Genomic DNA, 21,808 nt, shown 5'->3' on the forward strand with positions numbered 1-21,808 from the left:
TTCCCTTTTTACAATATGGGACCATAAATGTATATTTCATATCCACAGCTCAGTTTTAACGGATATTGCAGCTGTCGCTGAAATAAACCGTGACTTGATATTACAGATGTTTCAATAAATTGTGTTACAGGGCTTTGTCTCTTGGTTCTGGAACACAAACAAAAGTTCCCCAGCCATTAATCTAAATGCCCTCCTTATTCCACAAGCAGTAGCCGTGTTTATCTGTGTTTTGACCTTGGTCTGTCAGATTCAATTTGGGAGGCAAACTGTTTTGGTTTGCCTGGAAAAGGTGAAACTGAGTGGAGCCTGGATGCTTTAAAGAAAGAGAAGAAAACTATTGGGTGAAGCTTTTTGTGGCTTGCAGCGAATACCCTTCAATGGTAAATGAATAGATTAGAGGTTGATCCCTCCAATGTATCTTTCAGCCTGCAGAGAAGACTGTAGAGAAACCTGAATCCACACTCAGGGCCAACGTACATCAATGATTCCATTTACATCCCTGGGTGATACCATATTTGTGGGATGAGGGCAAGGATGAACCATGCATAGCAAAGGAGCCTGAGCAGGATTACTGAGAAGGGGTCCGACAGGTTCCAGGGTCAGTGTGTCTCGCAAGTTTGGAAGGAAGGGTAACTGTAAACAAACGATAAATCACATCTAAGGACCACAATCAAAGGAAATGGGAAATTCACATTATAATGGGTCTTGTAGAGTCTTTTACCAACTCCTACATTGGACCAATGAGGTGAGATCCGAGTTCTGCGTGCCAATAATCCATGTCCATAATCTGTCTGCATTCCGACGGCCTGCTCACCGCCGCACAAGCATTACAGTCCATTTCATTTCATTTCTGGTTTACTTCCATTCATTTTCCTTGTCAAACAAATCAAACGATGACACAACTGACACACCTGTCATGGTGAAGAGCTGCCTGCGTTTCCACACACCTGTGTGCCTGTGGCTGATCACCTTTATGCCGTCTCAGGCAGTGCTCCACCCAGTGCTCAAACATAAAACTGCAGGTCAATTAACACAACCAACGTGGTATATAAACAAGACAAAGTGTTGTCATGGCTCCAACAGGTCGTATTTGTCAGGTTTCGGGTTGATGGCTGTTAACTAGGTTTAGCTGTTATTTCATTAGCATCATTTAGCTTCATCAGGACCAGTGCTGTCCAAGCCAGTGGAAGGGTCATGAAACAGCTGCTATAATTAATATTTTGATATTAACAACGGCTCACATGACTGTGTGTAATATGAAAGGTGTCCTTGATAGTGTCAAAAGCCTAGGGAATAATTACCCAACTCTGCAGTTCCCCTCAGCTCGGAGCATTTGAGCATCTTTTTACTGTAGATATTTCTTAATTTTCATGGCAGAATCAGACTGTTTTGATTCAAATTGCAGGATTTTGAACACAATCAAGCAAAAAAAAAAACAAGGCCAAGGAACTAAAGTTCCACATTGGTAACTTTAACCAACTGCATTGTCAAACTTATGACAGCTTTTCCAACCCTAACTTCTCTCCTACTGTGTCTGTGGAGTTCAGCAGACACTTCTCATACAAGTCTTCCTTTTTTGCTCTAAAGTTCCTTCCCGTTGCCTATTTGCTCTTCACTTCACAGCCATCTCCTACAGCTTTGAAACACTCATTGTTATGAGGAGCAGGATAGCTTCTCTCCTGCGCCTCTTATTTTTATTTTGGAGTTGACTTCAGTTGGAATGGCTAATATCACATTTGTACCACAGGAGCAAGTCCTATTGTACTGCGCTCTTTTGCTCCCACACTGCTTTGCTGTTAAAACACTCCAACTTTTACCGTGTCTGACACTAACTTGTTACAGCTCCCGTAAACATTTGTAAAATTTGAAACAGTGAACTGAGCTGACACCTTACTTCTCCATGTGTCCTTTGTTATGAACTGCATTATTCAAACAGTTGTTTTGTACACTGACTCCCCCGGCAAACCTCCTCCCAGGGATTTATTCAGCTGTGTTTACTCACCTCACCTATATCTATGCGCTCCTAAATGTGCCTCTAGAGTATGATTCCCTCAGACATTTCTTCACATTTGTATGCTGTAGGTACACTACTGTGCAATCTTATTTATATACTGTCTATATATACTGTGTGTGTGTGTATGTATGTATATATATATATATCCATTTCTCATCAACCTTTTAGACGCTGATATCTGGAGCCGTGGTGGAACAGTTGGACTTCCTGCGTGTCAACGAGGCGGAGTAAGAGCTTCCTCTAGCCTTTATGCTTGATTGGTCTGCTATATCAAAAAGCTCATTGATTAAAAAATAAATGGAATAAAAAATATTTTCCCTGACAAATAGAACAACTCAGAAGTGTTTCAGATAGGATATGTATACAATCTGTCGATTATTTTGTAGTTAAAGTACAGTTTAACTGACATTAAGACTCGATTTGACATGTTTTTATGATCAATGAATCGGTTTAGTGTAAAATTACAGAATGTCAAAGGATTGATGCCTGCAGTATCTTGTTTATTGCTTCAATTCTCAAAATTTTAAATCATTATTATATAAATTAGAAAAAAACAGTGCAACAAATGCATATGGAGCTACTGTCTACTTACAAATTGTGTGTGTGTGCGTGTGTGTGCGTTTTTGCGTGCTCGGGTGCGTAGGATCCCCGAGTTTAAGAGCTTTGAGGAGTTGGAGCTGCCGAAGCACTCCAAGGTGAAGAGACAGACGAGCACGCCCAACGCCTCCGACCTGGAGCAGCAGCCAGAGATCAACGTGGAAGAGTGGCTGCAGAAGCCCACCAATGAGATCATCCAGAAGTTCCACGTGAGTAGATCGGCTTTAGGGGGGGTGCCCGCAAATCCATAACTGTGAATCAAATGTAAATAGCTGGAATAAAAACACATTTACAAAAAACAAGTTTCATTCACAGCAGAACCACAGTGTTCTATAAGCATTATTATATTCTAACCTACTAATCAAACATAACTAATGATCCTGTACATTAAGGAAGCACATTTTCCAACAATAACCAGAACGATTGCAAGGTGCTGTGCTGTTGTAGCAGCATTTGGTTCACTGCTATCATATAACTTGCAACTTCCTTAACAAAGCTTGCAGAAGCAGAAACGCCTCTGTGTGTGACTCTTGAGCCGTGTTCCCTCTGCTTGGCCATGTATTTATAATGCATTACAAGAAATACATGTTGGTAGTGTTTGCAAGGATAAGCTGGTTAAGAATCATGTCCTTGTCACCGCGCTTGTCAGAGTGGCAGGTGAAAAGAAGCGTCTGGCAAGTGCGTATTAGAGGAGACACGTAACTGTCTGCAGCCATCTGCGGGTAAACAGTGGGAGTTATCTGGGATGAGGACTGCATCCTGGGAAATCCTCCATTCGACGCTGTCGAGAAAATGCTCAAACAGGCGGCAGTCCTGCCAGAACATCTCCACTTCAGTCAGATTGTACTTATATTACAATTTTAATGTGGAACAAAAATTATCTTTGTATTACTTAAACCATTTTCTGATTAATCAACCCAACCCCATCTGTTACAATAGGGGAAAAAATGATCATTCTACTCTGTGGGTCCTAGCTTACACCCGGCGCAGCGCAAAGCCCGACACAAGTGTCTTTGCTAGTTAATTTCCTGTCCAGATCCCACGCCCATGGGCGTGCTGGTCTTACAGGGAGGTGTGTTCAGGTGCATTCTGGGAGTATTGCTATCTTGAGGCAGCGGAAAGTAATTGCACCATTGAATAAAAACCTGGTCTAAAGTCAGTAACGCAGCATTTCATTATTATTTTAACAGCGCATTAGTAAAATGCTCCCAGGCTCGTGCGTAGCGAGCACACACTATGCTGGTTACACACACAGGGACGCACAGCAGCACACACACATGTAAAATATAAAAAAAATAAAAATATGGTGCAAATCCGCCATCATAATAGCAATGCTCCAAGGTCCAAATGCGCCAGGCTTTTAATGGAATGGGAGAGGACGTCTGATTGGTTGATTGCAGGTTACACCCAAAACACCCCTATGATTAATGAAGACACTAAGTACAACCCTTTGAACCATGCGCACGGACTCTTTTGTTCCACCGTCAAACTAACAAAAGTGGATTTAGACACATGCTAAACCCACCTGCGCCAGGCGCTTCACTCCGTGTGCTTAGATCGTTAAACTAGGACCCTGTGTCCTCATTGTCCCCTCCCTGTTGACTCATTGACATACCCCGCTCCTGCCTAGGCTCCTTGGCCACCTGCCTCCTGTTTCTTTCTAACATCTTATAAATATGTTCAAACATTGTTCCCCAAGGCCAGGTTTTACATACCACCAGCCACACGTCTGCTCACATTTGCCAGCTCTTCAGTCTGGCTCTGTGCCTGAATATTTTAAGTTTTTGGAGTGTTCATCCGGACCTCAACCCACGCCTTCTGCAATTCTGACGTGTTGGCTCTTTGAGGAATTCAGGAGACAAGTCTGACTGACCAACTTTGTGGTGTATGTAGTAGTCTCACATTGCCAGATATATCTCCACGGTGCTGCAGAGGAAGGTCTGGCAACAGAAGCATACACTCCTGGGTAAGAGAAAAAATGCTCTGGGTTGTTTTTTCATTTCTTTAAACCAATCACAGTAGTCTCGGGTGGCGCTAAGCTCCGGAAGCAGCAAGCGAGAAGGAACTGGTTTTGGTGGAACTTTTGCATCCCGCAAAAGAAAAACGCCACATGAAGGTAACTGTTAACACAATACAGTAGCATGAGCTATTTAAGTTGATACATGGTAAATGTAATTTGCTCTTACCAGTGTGTCGACGTGCGTTTTTTGTCCGTAGCAAATCCCTGCCGATCGCTCCCAAAACGTCCCAGTTAGAGAGAAAAGGCCACAAACAGATTCTTTGTAACAAGCATAGTGTGTGCTCGCTGTGCATAAACCTAGGAGCCTTTTACTAATGCGCTGTTAAAATAACAATGAAATGCTGCGTTACTGACCTTAGACCAGGTATTAGTTGGTCAATGGCACAATCACTTCCCGCTACCTCAAGAAAGCAGTACTCCCAGAATGCACCTGAACACACCACCCTGTAAGACCAGCACGCCCGTGGGCGCAGGTGCATTTGCTACTTAAACATTGCGGGTGCTGGACAGGACTAACAACTGCGTCGGACTTATTCAAGCACTTACCCTAACCCTAACACTTTGCGTTGCGCTTAATGTAAAACATAAAAGACCTTTATGTTACTTAAACCGTATTTTAATTTATCAACACAACCCCAGCTTTGTTTTCAATGGGGGTAACATAATCTCAAGTCCATTTCCAACTAGTCCACCTGCCTCTTCCCCAGAGAATGTGAAAGGTTTGCCCCATCATTCTACCCTGTGTCCTCATTGTCCCTTCCCTGTTGACTCATTGACATACCCCGCTCCTGCCTAGGCTCCTTGGCCACCTGCCTCCTGTTTCTTTCTAACATCTTATAAATATGTTCAAACATTGTTCCCCAAGGCCAGGTTTTACATACCACCAGCCACACGTCTGCTCACATTTGCCAGCTCTTCAGTCTGGCTCTGTGCCTGAATATTTTAAGTTTTTGGAGTGTTCATCCGGACCTCAACCCACGCCTTCTGCTATTCTGACGTGTTGGCTCTTTCAGGAATTCAGGAGACAAGTCTGACTTTAGTGGTCTCTCACATGCATCACTTCATTTTTTGTAATGAACACCCTGTTTCTTTTGTCATTTATGTCTGTTTTTAATTATTAAAGCAAACAGAACATAATTGACACCAATAATCCTCTGACATGCTTAAATATGCTTTATTGTCCATATTTTAGGCCCATTACAGCTGCTATCCAATTTTAAAATTTAGTTGATAATGTTGAAAAGCTAGCTAACCCCCCCCCCCCCACACACACACCACACACACACACAGGATTACAGCAGCTACAGATGATGGATCTTCTTCACTCATTTTTCATGTATTGCTGATGTGGTGTAAAGACCATCTCAAACAATATATGAAATGTGTATGTTGGAAATACTGTTACCAGAATAGCAGGATTGCATAGTTTCTGTGCTGATTTTGAGCACATAATACTATATTGCATGCATTATATATATAGGCCACATACTGAATATTGCAATATTGTATGCATAACCAGGCTGTAACCAGGCAGGTGTGTGTGTGTGTGTGCGTGTGCGTGCGCCCAGGACTGCGACTGCTTGGCCAGTCAGGCTCAGCTTGCAGCCATCCTTCTTAGGAGAGAAGGACCAGACTTCCTGGCCAAAGATGGTAAGCACACTCTGAGCGAGCAACAGAGTACACCAGAGTACAGGCAGATCGTCCGTTTCCTCATTAAATGCAAAAGGAATCATCATGTAAGATGTGTTAGTAGCTATGCTAACATTATTATCTGTCCATTTGATTTACAGAGGATGGAGGATAAATTAGGGGGTCACTGTATATGTCTCTGGGGTGTTTTTTAATGTCTGAACTCATACCTATTTGTGATTCCAGAGAACCTGAGGGATGAGCTGGAGAGACTCTACAGAAGAGCTGGCAGCAGAAAGCTTTGGTCTGATATTCTCCCACACAAACACTTACAGTGCATTAACTGATCACAGACGTCCAGGTTTTATTTAATTCATTGAGCTTACACAATGATTAGTCCAGTCATTATGGAATCCAAATATGACGAGGGTTACCAAAAGTGTCTAAAAACATAACCTCTAAAGATGCACTCAGGACCAATGATGCCCTCTAAGATGGTGACATCCAGTACATTTATTGTTTTATTTTGTTGAATAATTTAGTGTGAATGAAAGGTCGGTAGATTTATGATGGGAACATTGTCATCTTATGTTGGCTTCCCTTAACCGAATGACTTGTCTCCATACCTGTTGTGTGCCTGTTTGTCGCCCTCCCAAAATCTTGCCTCATGGTGACACTTTAATCTGGCCGCACCGTAGGCCGGCAGTGCGCCATGCTGCTGCCATTATCAAGAAGTTCGCCAGCTCTTTGGCTCCTCACATCACCACAATACTGGTGCATGGGAAACAGGTACTGTTCCGCCAGAGATGGACTAAGACTCTGCATGTTGACTCTGGCTTACTTGAAATCTCTGTTAGAGTCAGCCAAGCCTGCGTGCTTTATGTTCATCATAACCAACCAACACAACCCAATACAACCCAACTCAACCTAACAAAACACAACCCAACCCAACACAACCCAACACAACACAACACAACCCAACACAACCCAACCACCAACCAACCAACCAAACCAACACAACCCAACCCAACCTAATACAACCCAACCCAACCCAACACAACCCAACCACACAACCAACACAACCCAACACAACCCAACTCAACCCAACACAACCCAACACAACCCAACACAACCCAACACAACCCAACCCAACCAACACACCCAACCAACCCAACACAACCCAACAACCAACCCAACACAACCCAACCAACCAACCCAACCCCCATCCAACCCAACACCCAACCCAAACCCCCAACCAACCCACAAACCCAACCCAACCCCCACACAACCCAACCAACAACCAACCACAACCAAACCACAACCAACCAACCAACCAACCCAACCCCATCCCACCCCAACCCAACCACAACCCAACCAACCCAACCCAACCAACCAACCAACCAACCCAACACAACCCAACCCATCCAACCAACCAACCCAACCCCATCCCACCCCAACCAAACCCAACCCAACCATCCAATCCCAACCCACACAACCAACCAAAAAACCCAACCCCAACCCACACCATCCCAACCAACCCCCAACCCACCCATCCCAACCCACACAACCAACCCAACCAACCTAAACAACCCACCAACAAACCAACCAACAAACCAACCCACACCCAACCCATCCCAACCAACCACAACCCAACACCAACCCAACAACAACCCAACCCCACACAACACCAAACCCAAACACCAACAAACCAACCAACCCAAACACCAACCCAACCAACCAACCAAACCAACCCAAACCAACCAACAAAACCCAACCCAACCAAACAACCCACCAACCAACACAACCCACCCAACCTAACACCCAACCCAACACAACCACAACACCAACAACCAACACAACCAACACACCCAACTCACCCAACACAACACAATAATGATAATAAAATAACAATAAATAATAATTTGTAAAATACATTTAAATATACACAGTATATGAAAACCGTTAAAATTTCCAGGGGTTAGAATGCAAAAACACGCCGGAATTTAAGGTGGATTGAGACCTCTTCCCCTCCGCTTTACCTCTCACCTCTTTGTCACATGGGCAATGTCTCTCTCTCTCTCTCTCTCTCTCTCTCTCTCTCTCGCTCTGTCTCTCTGCCAAATACGCTAGATTTTCTGAAGTATGAAAACAGAGCCAAGAGGAGATCCAGTTGTCTAGTTTTTTCTTAGACCACTTAAATTACAATATGCTGAAAGATAAGTACTGAAGTGCCAACTACAGCTTTAAAGAAAGTCGCTGTACTCAATATCATTAGGCAATCTTTTGTGTTAAACAAAGGCTAATGTAGTGCTAGGCTTTGCTATCAAAAACGTCCTTAAAAGGGAAATCTAACTTCTCACAGTGATATTTCATGGACCAGTCGTCACCCTGGTAACAGGTGGTGTAATGCAGTAGCAGGCTAGTGTCTTAGTGTCTTGCAAAAATTTTAACCAGCTAAAGCTATGTCTGGCTACACTACCAAGGTTGGACACTCACACAGTCATGGGTTTGGCCGGGCTATTTGCTAAGCTGTTTGCTTTCTCTCCATTAACCATCACAGAGGCTAGGCCCTCGTTTCTGCTCCCATGACCTCCAACACATTCTCACTCTCCCATCGCACAAAATACAGACGCTTGGTCATGTGCCTTTACTGTTTGTTATTCATGCTAAAAGTCTCCTTTAGCGACTCTTGGCGGCGCTGTGGGTTCGGGACGTACTGACTGTCATACGCCACAAGAACGGGACAGTTAGGTTAGGGAAAATATCGTGGGTGGGATCACACAATGTATGTAATGTTTCAGTGAGACGTCTCCTGAGATAAGATCCTGTGTTGTTTGACCCATCCACCCTTCCATACTACTCGTTACAATTGTCTCTTAATAATATGTCATCTCACAGCGCCGCGGTTGCCCTGCTGCTCGGTTGCGTTCCACACAGACGCTGAAGGGTGATTGTTGTTACGTATCTGACGCTGAGGGCCACTGCCCAAGCGTCCATATTTTACACGTCGTCATCCCCTGTGATGAGGCAGGCTGTGTACTCCAAAGGAAATAGACCGTGGCTGTTGGATATGGCGCTATATCTGCCTTTACACTCACTGCTATTCCATTTGCAAATCCATCAAAAGTAATATTAAAAGCTAGTTTGTCTCCATGGAGGCAAATGTGCTCAGAGTTGACAGTCCTTTACATTCTCAGCCCTACCATGTAGATCCTAATTGTATTTTTCGCTATCATAATCTTTTTTTTGCTAACTGGTAAAAAATATTACTACAGTGTATGTGTGATGTGGGACATAGATTAGGTATTCCAGTGTGTTCATTGGCACACCATTATTAGGGTTCTGTAAAGCGAGGATATGCGTGAATACGGGACTCACTTGGGAATCGTTAGTCATAAAAAAAGTTTATTGTAGAGTAGCAAACGGTGTGAAATAAAATATTTGCCTGGCAAGCCGTTCCAGTCAAACTAAACATCTTTCTCTTTTGGATCTTTGATCCCAAGGCTGATCAAATTGACTTTTGTTTGTGGTATTCTGCTGGTGTTACTCACCTAGAATTGACTTTTTGTTTTGTGCTAATTTACATTACAGTTATTTAGCTCATGCTTTTTTTCTAAACCTACAACCTGACTGACATGACAACTTTTACTACATGCTGTTTTATCACTTAACAGGATTTTAGCATCGAGAGATTTGATTATGCCAAAGAGTGAAAACAAAAAAACAAAAGACTCTAGGCTGGTTTCCAACTTGCTGTGAAATAGCATCAATACTCGGTTCAGTTTACTCTCTCATTTACCTGACACGGGCCAGGACGTGGAGCCTGAAATAGGTTCCCCAACAAAGCACCAGTGGATTGAGACCACATCTTGCCTTCTAAACGTTAAGGCTTTGTTGCGTTTTTATTCATTGCCTTAGTAGTTCCGCAGGTTTAAGCACTAAATAACTCCCCACACACACACACCAATCACGAGTGGTATTATATACAACACAACTCTTGTTTGGTGTAGCATATCATAAAAGGAGGTCGTATTTCAGTTGATTGCATTCATTTATGAAATTATTTCATTTGTTTACTGCTTGTGTAAGGGGCTTCCACTCCATGTGTGTCCATCTCCATAGCAACCCTGGCTGCGGGCTAATATGTAATGATTATGCGTGTTTATGGGCTGCTTTTTCCTCATAGGATTCCTGCAGGCAAGAGGATGCAGTTTGAAGACTTTTGTGAATAATGAACTGAGAAATGAGTGAACATTAAAATAATTTCTGGGAAGCCAACCTTTCATCTGGCCGTTCAATAGTTAAATTACAATTCATTCACTAGGACTAGGACTACCACATTTAGCCATATCGTACATGGTAGAAATCTTCAGCGGGGTTTCATTTCACAAAAAATTTGAGATTATTTGTCAATTTATTCTGATGTTTGGATAGTTTTTTGTTTGTTTTTTGTTTTATTATTTGGGGGCATTAAACTGCTATGATAAGAAAAGAAAAGCCACCTGATCAAATGTTTGAGCAATGAAGCCTTGTTTGCCTACATTCCATTATTTATAAGGCAATTATTAAAATGTTATTACAAGTTGTACGTCACAAACAATAAGTAAATATGTGTATACAGTATATGTATGTATATATGTACGTATATATGTATATATGTATGTGTAAATATATGAATATATATTTATATTGTATATATATATATACATACACACACACTACCAGTCAAAGGTTTGGGGTCACCTACAAATTTCCATTGTACTCCAATATAAAGAGAATACCAGCTGATCAGAGTGTGTGTGTGTGTGTGGGGGGGGGGGGGGGGGCTGATCTTTAAAGCAATATCTACATTGTCTATTATCAGCAACCATTCATCCAATGTTCCAAAGGCTCATTCTCTTTATAATCTGATATCATTTTAAAAAACAATGCAACTGATTTCAGTTTCTAAGTGACCCTAAACTTTTTTAGGGCCAAATTATTTTTTGGGGCATTTTAGGCCTTTATTTGACAGGACAGCTGAAGAAATGAAAGCCGCGCTCAAAGTGACCCCAAACTTTTGACTAGTAGTGTATAAGTCTTATACTGTGTATATATATATACTGAAGAGCCAGTAAAGTTAAGGGGTTTGGATGCTTACCCCTGTAGTGAAAATGAACAGGCCGAGCTGTTCGTTGTTATCTGCCATGATGTCAAGAGTGTTCTTGTGTCTTTTCACCCACTAGGTCTGTTGTCCGTCTTGCTGCCAGTCTCTTAACTAAGCTAGTGGACAGCCTTGCCCCCAGTATTACTAGTGTTTTAGTGCATGGTAAGCAGGTAAGTGGACACACAGACGGGCCTGAACAGATTACTGTATCTGTCCCTTTTGTACAAACTATTTTAGGTTATGTTGGGGAAATGGAATGTGGGGATAATGATTTTTAATGTTCACTGATTAAAAGAAATTTCGAAATACATTACATGAAAATAAGCTTCTCATGCTGTCATCCTATAGGAATTACTTAGTCCAGCTGCATGCTCATATTCCTCATCACAGCTCCCCTCCAGTGTGTGTGTGTGTGTGTGTGTTTGTATCTGTGTATCTAAGCTGTAGTTTTAGCCAGGCTGCCAGTGTGACCAGCGTGGAATCCTAACACGCACGTTGTCTAGACACACTCCATGTGCTGATTGATGTATTTTGACCCGGGAATTTGCCTGATGCCACTCCCTCGCACTGGATGAGATGCGGTGCATCATTTCCTGTCAAGTGTTAGTCAGAGATTAGCCTCCTCTCGAGAGTGTCAGTTATCTCGCCTCATTTTTACCCTTGTGAACAGTTTTAGGCGTTTCATTATGCCGAAGAAGCTCAAGGTGGGAATCTGCATATAAATTGCTTACCGGAGGGAATGTCCCTCTCAGCATGGTTGGAAAAGCTGATTTGAGACGGCTATGTTCCACTGCTTTCAATAACAGCTTAGATGGAAGAAATACGTCGATTCCGACTCTAGTTTTGATTATATTTCTTGTCATAGTCAAACTCAACAATGTATTTCCCTTCTGTCATTATCAGACTTCATTTCCAGCTCCAGGCCTGTCCTTTTTAAGTTAGAATCACTTTAGATGTAAAGATGAATGATACATCTTCAAAGTGCTGGCTTTCATCAGATGAAGGCAAGGATACAAGTGTGTACTCCCATGAGGAAGATTGGCTAGGTGTACTTTTCATGAGATGGCCTTCAGGAGAAACAAAATACAAAAAGAGTCATCTTGAGATCTGTAATTTTTTTTCGTTCACATCTTGGGAGAGGAGACCAATTTTAGAGTGATGGAACAAAGATAATTGTAGCAATTGCACCTTGGAGGAAGTACTGTGTGTGCACATGTCAGTCTACGCATGAACACACTTTCTCTCTCTCACACACACACACACACACTGCATAGACATACTCACAAAGCTTAGAAATATAACACATCATTCTTTTGCACTGCAGAGAACCTTTCAACTCGTGGGTTTGGTGTGGGTTCTTTTTCTGTGTGTGTGTGTGCGTGTGCGGGTGCGTGTGTGTGTCTGTGTGTGTGTGTGTGTGTGTTTGTGTGTGTGTGTGTGTGTGTGAATGAATGAATGAATGAATGAATGAATGTGATAACCAGGTGACCCTCGGCCTATTCGGGCAAGAGGAGGAGGTGATCTCCAACCCGCTGTCACCAGGGGTGATCCAGGGCATCATCTACAGCAAGTGCTCCCCTCAGGGTGGGGAGCGGGAGGCCGTTCTGCAGCAAGAGCTGGTCATCCATATCGGATGGATTATCTCCAACACCCCGGAGCTGTTCAGCGGCATGCTCAAGATCAGAGTCGGGTAGGACAAAATTCCGGTTCAGGATGGTTGCAATGAATAGTCATTCAGTATGTACTCATTGCTGTAATTGTTTTTTTAGACCACTCAACAAAACATCAAGCACTCAATAAGTAAAAGCAAGAGTTGAGGCTGCATTTCTTTTCTTTTGTTTGCCAATTAAAACATTCAGAACACCTAGCTTGAATGTCTGTGTCCATATAATTCAGGTAGTTCTCCGCAGTTCTCTTGGAAGTGGACTGGGACTCAATTTTTAAGTGTGCTATGAACTAAATGGATAAAAGCTTCTGAGTTTGAACAAATTTCTCCTGACATGTTTGGTCCGAAAATACTGACGGGAAAATCGAAATCCAGTGTTGAGGGAAGTGTTGTAAGGTCAGGTAGAGTCACAGTTCTGTTCCATCAGCCCAGTCAGTCTGGGACTTTTTCTCTGACTGTATAAAAATAAAAAGGTATGACCTTTGTAAGAATCTTTGACACTGTGAAGCAAAGAAAGGACACTTTTTTGAACATGTCCATCCTTGTTCAAACAAAGTGGACCCCCCCCCCCCCTTATGTGAGCTGTACAGGGTTCAATTCTGAGGTGGTTAACAGTGTGCGTGTACTGTGGATCTCCAGATGGATTGTCCAGGCCATGAAACATGAGCTGAAGATCCGGGCGGGAGACATGCCCCCCCAGGACATCTACCAGCTGTCCCCCAGCGACATCAAGCAGCTTCTGCTGGACGTCCTGCAGCCACAACACACCGGCAGGTACTCTTCAAACACACATGGTCACGTCATGCAGAACATTACCTGTGCTCTACCATCCCTTATTACTCACAAGTCTGCCTTTTTGAAGACGCAGTGTTGTTATCTTAATGCATTCACACGTCTTTTTTTTTGTTTGAATTATGTTATCTTCTGCCTTGTCCATATCTTATAATCTGCTGCTGCCGCAGCCCAATTTCCCCCATGGGGATCATTATATTTTTATCTTATCGCGTCTAATCTAAAACACACTGAATGTCTAGACAAAACCTCCTCTGTAACAACGGCTGTCAACATTATATTTTCCCAGTCTCTAAAACTCGGTTCAACAGATTCCCCCTTGTCTTGCCCCCAGGTCTTGGCTGAACAGGCGTCAGATCGATGGCTCTCTGAACAGAACCCCTCTGGGCTTTCATGATCGTGTGTGGCAGATCCTGGAGAGGACCCCCAATGGTTTTACGGTGGCTGGGACTTACCTCCCACAGGTACCTGCTTTCCTTCACACTGCTGCAGGATGAATACTCTGAGCAATGCTGGTCAAAGGAACACTGTGTATTGTGTGCTGATAGCCAGACATCTACGGGTTATAGAAACATGAATGCCATACAGACACACGACTCTATGTTTTGCAGTCTTTTATAGAGTACTTAAATTCGGTGTTCGTATTTATAAGTTGGTTCAAGTACTAGTGACAGGGTCCGCCAAAAATACTCTACACATATGGAACAGATACACAAGATATCACAATTGCACAATTGCAGAATGGAAACTGAGCTGGTGAACATAGATATATTTTTTGAGTAATACAAAGAATCTAAATTCAGCATAGTTGAAAATCACTTTTAATCATCATAGTTATCAGACAACAACAAAAGTCAGTGATGTCATTAAATTCGTTCTGCTTTTGTAATAGGTCTTTTTGTGGTGGTCCCCTAATACTGTATCTGAAGTCTCTCTCATATTAATAAGGAAACATAAGGGGAAGATTCCAGATTGGCCCATCTTAGCTTTCATTTTCTCAAAGGCAGAGCAGGATACCCAGGGCTCGGTTTACACCTATCACCATTTCTAGACCCTGGGGGGCCATAGGCAGGCTGGGGGTAAGCATATTAATGTTAAAAAAACTCATAAAGGGAAATTTTCATTCCATGGGACATTTAAAGTGAAGTTGATATTTCCGTTTCTTTTTAAAACTTACCCTTGATAAAACCTATGTTACTTCCTTTAAAAAAATAGCTCTGTATACAACTTTGAATCTAATGATGGACAGGTTGTTAGTGCACAGGAGACGAGAAATCTTCTTTCTGAGAAGACTATCTGCTTTTTTGTGCTCAAGTTAATGTAGTTAAGATTCAATGTGACGCTTTAATCAGGACAAAATAATTGGAAGGAACATTACCGCCCTGTGGTAATGTCATTACTGCTCCCAAACACACACTGGACATACACAATGATCATAAATTACAGCGGCTGCCATGTCTGTTCACACTCACATCAACCAGGTTTTTCTTTCTTTCTTACTTATTGTCCCTTTGCAGCAACCGACACTGTCTGACATGACCATGTATGAGATGAACTTCTCCCTGCTGGTGGAGGACACACTGAAGAAAATCGTCCTGCCTGAGTACAGACAAATCATAGTAGAGGTAACCACCAAAGTGCACAGATAGGGCCGAATCGAAACACTTAAAGCAAACTTAAATCAAATGAAAGGTTATGGATTTGTACTCAGCATGACATTGACTTTGCTCTCTTTATTCTGCCATCAATCACATCTGTTCAAGCAGGGAGGATATTAAGTGACTCCACTTCTTCGCAATTCTTTACTGCCTATCCATTTTGTTTAAGGATTGGTTGTGAGACTCATTGTTACTCCAATAAAGTGAGGTTTAGACCTTTAAGAAAAGTTTCTGACAGCCTTGTCCTATCTCTACCGTGTGAGCAGCTGCTGATGGTGGTGTCCATCGTGCTGGAGAGAAACCCGGAGCTGGAGTTCAGTGACAAGGTGGATCTGGACGATCTGGTCAAGCAAGCCTTCAATGATTTCCAGAGGGATCGCAGCCGCTTGGAAGGCATAGAGAAGCAGGTAGAGTGGCTTCCCTCTGGGGAAGAGACCCTTGAGCACACCCTTTCTCCACCATTTCTATTTTAACATTCCAGTTCAGAGTTGAATCAAAAAACAGTTTTAGAAACATTTGTACTGAAACACACACATGCTCTTCACTATATTTATCTGAAGCGATTCCTCGGATTAAATAAGTCATATTATACAACTCCCTTTTTCCGGTCACCGTCCATCTTGCCAGTCAAAAAGAGTCAATCTCCAAATGACACGTAACAGGGAGGAGAGTCAAGATGGAAAGGTCCAAAAGCTTCGTTCCATATGAATGCACACATCATTTTTTGTTTTGTCGTTAGTGAAAAACAATATTGACCTTGTAGTTGAAAAAGGAGCCTCATATAAGAATGAGATTTCCTCCTACGGAGTCCGTTCATTGGGAGATTGACTATTTTTGACAGGCAAGATAGCGGATCGCGTAACATGACGCTATCATAGTAGCGCCCCTAGCTCTCCCGTTCAGTCAAAAAAAAGACAATACTGTCATTGTTAAAAGTGGCATTTCCGTTCTAATTATGCATTTAAACAAAGGTTTGACTCATGTATATTCACCAAAAGACCCAACATGGCATTCTGGCGAGAGTCACACTTTAATTCCGTTGGGGAAGTCATCAGAAGTAATCAGGTTGTTGAATGATAGCGCAGCAGGAAGGAGGGCTGGGGTCTGTGTTTAGTCACTTAGCCACTGTTTATTTTGGTGGTTAAATGGTTTTATGTTTTTAACCTATATTATTGTTATTGATTGTTACTGTTGACTGGTGCTGAGAGAGTGCAATAGGGCATACTGTATTTCATTGCTGTGGTACTTGTACTAAAGTGCATATGACAATAAATTTTGAACTTGAACTTGAAGTCCACTGAGTTCTACAAAGCTAACGTTAGCTCACGATGGCTGGCTAAGGTTGACTCAGCAGGAAATCCTCGATGTTTGTTTTTTACTTCCTGTGAGCAAATTGCCCCCACAATATGAATACAGTTTAATTACATCTTTTATTTTGTTGGTAACCGTTATAGAAAATGGGATTCTAGTCTTTATTGGCTCTTTAGTGATGACTACGGGCCTCGGCCCCTGGCGTTAAAGCAAACCCTCCTGTTTACAAATGCTTAGTTAAGTAAAGTGATATTATAACATTTGAATGTGACCTGTGAGTGTCAGCCGCAATATTATCTCATCACCTTTCAAAATCAATGTGCTCCCTAAACTTTGAGCCTAATTCCATTGTATTTAAAAGCCTAAGAGAGGCAACCTGCCATCCTCCAACTCCTTAATAAATTTGAGAGATATGATCCTGCTAGGATTGTTTTAGCTCTCATGGGCACTTCAAATCTTCAAAATACTTTTCATCTGTGTCTCTGCCAGGATGGCATGGAGGCATTCTACAACACCCCACCGATGGGAAAGAGAGGCACCTCCAGCTACCTGACCAAGGCTGTGATGATCCTTTTGCTGCAGGGGGATGTCAAGCCCTGCAAGGACGACCCGTGCTCTGTTAGCTAGATTTACAACGCTTTGACCCCCCCAGCCCGGCCTGCTGCAGTGTAGTCTTTAAATGGTCCGCCAAGGTCTACTGAGTATCCATCACATGTATTCAGAAGAGAACCTCTAACCTCTGCCGTCCCCCCTGCAGGAGGACTCTGCCCGCTCCTGCAAGCGACCTTTTCCCTGGACTTTGTCCTTAACAGCTACAGCCTCCATAGGTGTAGATGAGCATGTCTGCAGTTTGCTCCAGTCGTTAAAATACATCCAGCCATCATGTTTAATATAACAACATCAATGTTAAGAATTGGGGGAAATACTCATCATCAGGTCCTTGTTGATTTTACCTCTACACATTTCTACACAGTATCCTAACTGTGCTGTGTAAGATTTTAATACAATTCTAGTTATTTTATTTTATTTTTTACCATTAGTGGCTAGTCATGTCAAATGACACATAACTAGCTAATCACATACCATAACTAGCAAGCTGTTGTGTTATCCTCTGCCTGGATGCTGTAGATTAGCACGTCTGCACTGTGTTCCAAGGGTTAATATACTAGAGGTCCACCGGTTGTGCTTAACTCACTAGCACCTGTATAACCTTGCACCTCTTGTTGTTGCCAGAGTTCAGTGTCCCAGCCGTGTATTCAAACTCAAAAGTGTTAATTAATTAATTACCATCGCTGGCTAGCTATGTCAAAATGGTACCCGGCAACGATCTACTGTTATTGTGCCCTTTCATCAAATATACCTATTTTCTTAAAAGAAACAATCTAAATTAAATTAATTGAAGGAAAAAAATTACACTGGTGATAATAGCTTTGGGTTAGCTTATCTTAGCTTAGCATTAACACTGAAAACTGGGGGGGGGGAGCTAACCTGGCTTTGTCCAAAGTTAAAATGTTATGCTAACTTAAGCTAAGCTAGCAGGTTGCTGGCAGTAGCTTAATTTTTAGCGTACAGTCATGAGAGTTGTGTTAATCTTCTCGTCGAACGCTCTGTAACAAAGAGAATCATCATCTATAAAAAAAATGACAAACTATTTTTTTAATATTTGGCTCTGCTTAAAAATCCAAATGTACAAATGTTTTGTATTCAGGCACTTAAAAAGAATGCAACTATGAACTCTGAGAAACGAACAATGATATTAGATACAATAATTGCAGTAACCTATAGCTTTTACATAGTAAGTCAGTACAAGCTCATGATGTATCATTTGGGGTTCTCAGATTGATGCGTTTGGCTGCCAGGGACCTTTCAAATGTATCATATATCACCAGATATAAAAAGTAGGTACTTTTGCCATGTTCCATCAGTATAACTTTATGAATTTTCATCTGGTTATCTTCATCTAAACCATCTATAGGGCTTTGGCATTAGAAGGTTTTAGAACCGCTGCATAGAGATATTTGGTTTTCATGTGAATTTTCAGCTGACGTGAGGTGTTTGGTGCACTATGTTGAGTTTCTCTTAGTGGAACGCTGTGTCCTCTTACCTCTATGCATGCACAGTTTGCCGCATGACAACAGGTCCGGTTTGCTATAACCATGGGGACAGTTTCTCTGAATGTGATAGGCTACAAAATAGAGTTCCTGAGAGGCCTGTTTTGCACAGTAGGGCTCCGCATGACAATGACTACTGCTCATCTGAAGTCCTGGGACTGAGGAACCTTTAGTTCATGCTGTTTTGTTGAACGTGGGCAACAGTGAAGACTGTCATCCTTCAGCAGAAATCATACAAAATTCACTTTGATTTATTTTAAAGCATGCCTTTCTAAATAGCATCACTGTGATGAATCTGCCCAACCTTGTCACGTGTGTGTCTGTGTCTGTGTGTGTGTGTGTGTATGTTTGTGTGTTGTTTACCGTTGTTCAAAAGAAGTATTTTTAACTTGAAACTGTAGATTCAAAGAATAAAGTTGACATAGAGACTATAAACACTTACCTCCGTGTCACTTTACTATCATATGTGTAAATACTGGTTTGCATTGTGTTTCTGGAACATCTCTCCATTTATTCTACAGTTCCGTGATTATGAAATACAGGCATACAATGGCTTCACATGAAGCAAAAAGCTCTTGTTTCTTGGCTAAAACTGCAGCAGAAATGGAGCGTGGCTGCTACAGCCCTGAGCGCTGTGTTGGCATTGTATCGGATCCTACCAGTTACGCCCACTTATGATGCCCGGACCCCTTATCAATCTGCATCTCGCCACCGAGGCTGTGTGTGCTGTCTGCAACACTGCCTGACTGACTGGCAGAGAGTGGTGGCGAGGTGGGCGAGAGCCAGAGGAGAAGATAAATGAGCTCTGCCTCACACTCACTTGATATATTCAGATCAAGCTGCATGCTGGTGAGAGGAGATCTTGCCTGTCTTGTTTAATAAATCGATTCTTCACCAAGAATGATGCAAAATAAGCAAGTTTCTGTCAACACGAAGTGAGGGATCTCAAAAGGTTTAAAGTTGTTTTCATATCTATGTTTTAGTTTGCTTTTGTATAGTTGATGCTAATTAGCTCTTCACCTTGGAATGTAAGATACAGAATCATGTTTTAATGTTATCTTAGAGAAAAGATATCTCCTTTAATCTTTAGGGATGCTTAAAAACGGAACTCCACAGAAACAGTATTACTCTTACAGGTGGATTACTACTTATGCTGTTAAAACAACTGTTGGCTACAAAAGAATTGCCTTGATGATGTCACCAGGGAGGGCATGACAAAAAAAGATGCTGGAATTTGTAGCATCCGTTGTTTTGGGACTGCAGAAAATCAGGATATTTTGGCCTCTGCTACATATTTTAAATAATCAAAATCAACACCAGTATGCACTGCTATATATCTATCTATTTATCTGTCTATCTATCTATCTATCTATCTATCTATCTATCTATCTATCTATCTATCTATCTATCTGTCTAGGATGAGAAAATGTATAATTAGAGATTTCAATTTCCCCAATTTATCTTCCCATCTACAAAAAAATAGAATGAAAATAGTCAGAGGCAGGGGCCGGCGTGTTATTATATTTTTTTGTGTAGCATGGTTATGTTGTTGCCATTTCTATCCTGGAGTTTAGGAGTCTATGTCTCCTCAGACCACTAGGAGGAAGCAGAGGTCAAGAAATAAAATGGTTATGTCTGGGGTGTTTCTGTGCTATGTATTATTAATCACAGCAAATAGGTAAATGGATAAAGATAATGCATGGAAAGTCAAATAATGTGCATTCATGTCCATGACCTGCCATAACCAGAAAATCAATTATCGATTCTGCATTGATTCCTCACAATTGGCTATTGCTCTCTTCAATTTTGCAATACGCCATTAAATGTGTAGTATTAGATAAAAGAGGGCTGCTGCTGCACAAAATAAAAAAAAAATAAAAAACATTATTAGCAGTTATCCTACGTGGATACTGATCAATGGATTAATCCTCAAATACATCATACGTTTTCTCTGTGCTGCCCATAATTAACGTACTGTAATTCAACTCAGGAAACCGGTCAGGCTCCACCTCAGCGTCGTATTGCTTTGTTATTCTCTGACCAAAGGGCACACCAGGTGGGTGGCCAGAGTGGTTTGGGGTTGTCAGTCCTTGTCCGTCGGGAGAAAAACAAACAGGTGGGAGCTGGCAACGGGCCCTGCTGATTGGCCGAATGGAGAGGAACAGGGAGGGACATTAGGACAGGAACAGGAAGCAGCACAAAGATCAGGGGCCTTAGAGGCCTTCACGTGTGTTACGCCAGGAACTGTGGCCAACAAAATCTAAATGGATTGTGGCTGATAATTATATTACACAGAAGTGTGAGTAAAGAGAGGATAAGATGACGTGAGTTATGTCCATTGAAACCAAAGTGTGTTTGAATAGCGAACCAGTGAAATAAGAAGTATTGAAATATTATGGTGATAGATAAATGAACTGCAGACATAGGAGAGCATTTCCCAGCTGGCCTATCCCTTCACTCTTTATATTTTCTTCTTTCTTTTCTTTTCTCACACCCACACACACACACACACACACGTCAACCATACGTTTCTCTGGAAGCGTTTTGTCGACATGGTGATAACAGATAGGCAGCATAATCACAGCTGACACACTCGTATGGTGTGCTGTGATTGACTGTTGAACAGCGGAGGTTTCTCCCATGGCAGTGAACACAGCCTTCCCTCCTGCGTATCTCTATCACACCTCCTGCTAGAATCCAGCAGGACATTCGCTGCCTCCTCCCCTGTCGTTATCTGGGTTTGAGATGTAAGTGACTGCCAGACAGTTGATAAAACTCCATATTAATGTGTTTAGTCTGCAGGCAGCCAACCACTGGGGAATTATAGAGCCAATCTACAGGTGGTCGTCATATATCATATATAC

At 42.1% G+C, this 21,808-nt stretch overlaps 1 protein-coding gene across 1 annotated transcript in view; it reads left to right on the plus strand.

The window, feature by feature from the left end:
• The window catches only part of phkb (phosphorylase kinase, beta), a 114,980-nt gene extending 95,601 nt beyond the window's left edge, over nucleotides 1–19,379 (plus strand). Inside the window, 11 exon segments of the mRNA XM_032520275.1 lie at nucleotides 2,183–2,241; nucleotides 2,658–2,820; nucleotides 6,200–6,281; nucleotides 6,507–6,564; nucleotides 6,959–7,049; nucleotides 12,891–13,096; nucleotides 13,712–13,846; nucleotides 14,199–14,328; nucleotides 15,382–15,489; nucleotides 15,789–15,929; nucleotides 17,323–19,379. Coding sequence (XP_032376166.1) covers nucleotides 2,183–2,241; nucleotides 2,658–2,820; nucleotides 6,200–6,281; nucleotides 6,507–6,564; nucleotides 6,959–7,049; nucleotides 12,891–13,096; nucleotides 13,712–13,846; nucleotides 14,199–14,328; nucleotides 15,382–15,489; nucleotides 15,789–15,929; nucleotides 17,323–17,460 — 1,311 coding nt within the window. The 3' untranslated portion in view covers nucleotides 17,461–19,379.
• Nucleotides 19,380–21,808: the final 2,429 nt, after the last annotated feature.

This window comes from Etheostoma spectabile, chromosome 1, assembly GCF_008692095.1.
Source record: "Etheostoma spectabile isolate EspeVRDwgs_2016 chromosome 1, UIUC_Espe_1.0, whole genome shotgun sequence".
NCBI lineage: Eukaryota > Metazoa > Chordata > Actinopteri > Perciformes > Percidae > Etheostoma > Etheostoma spectabile.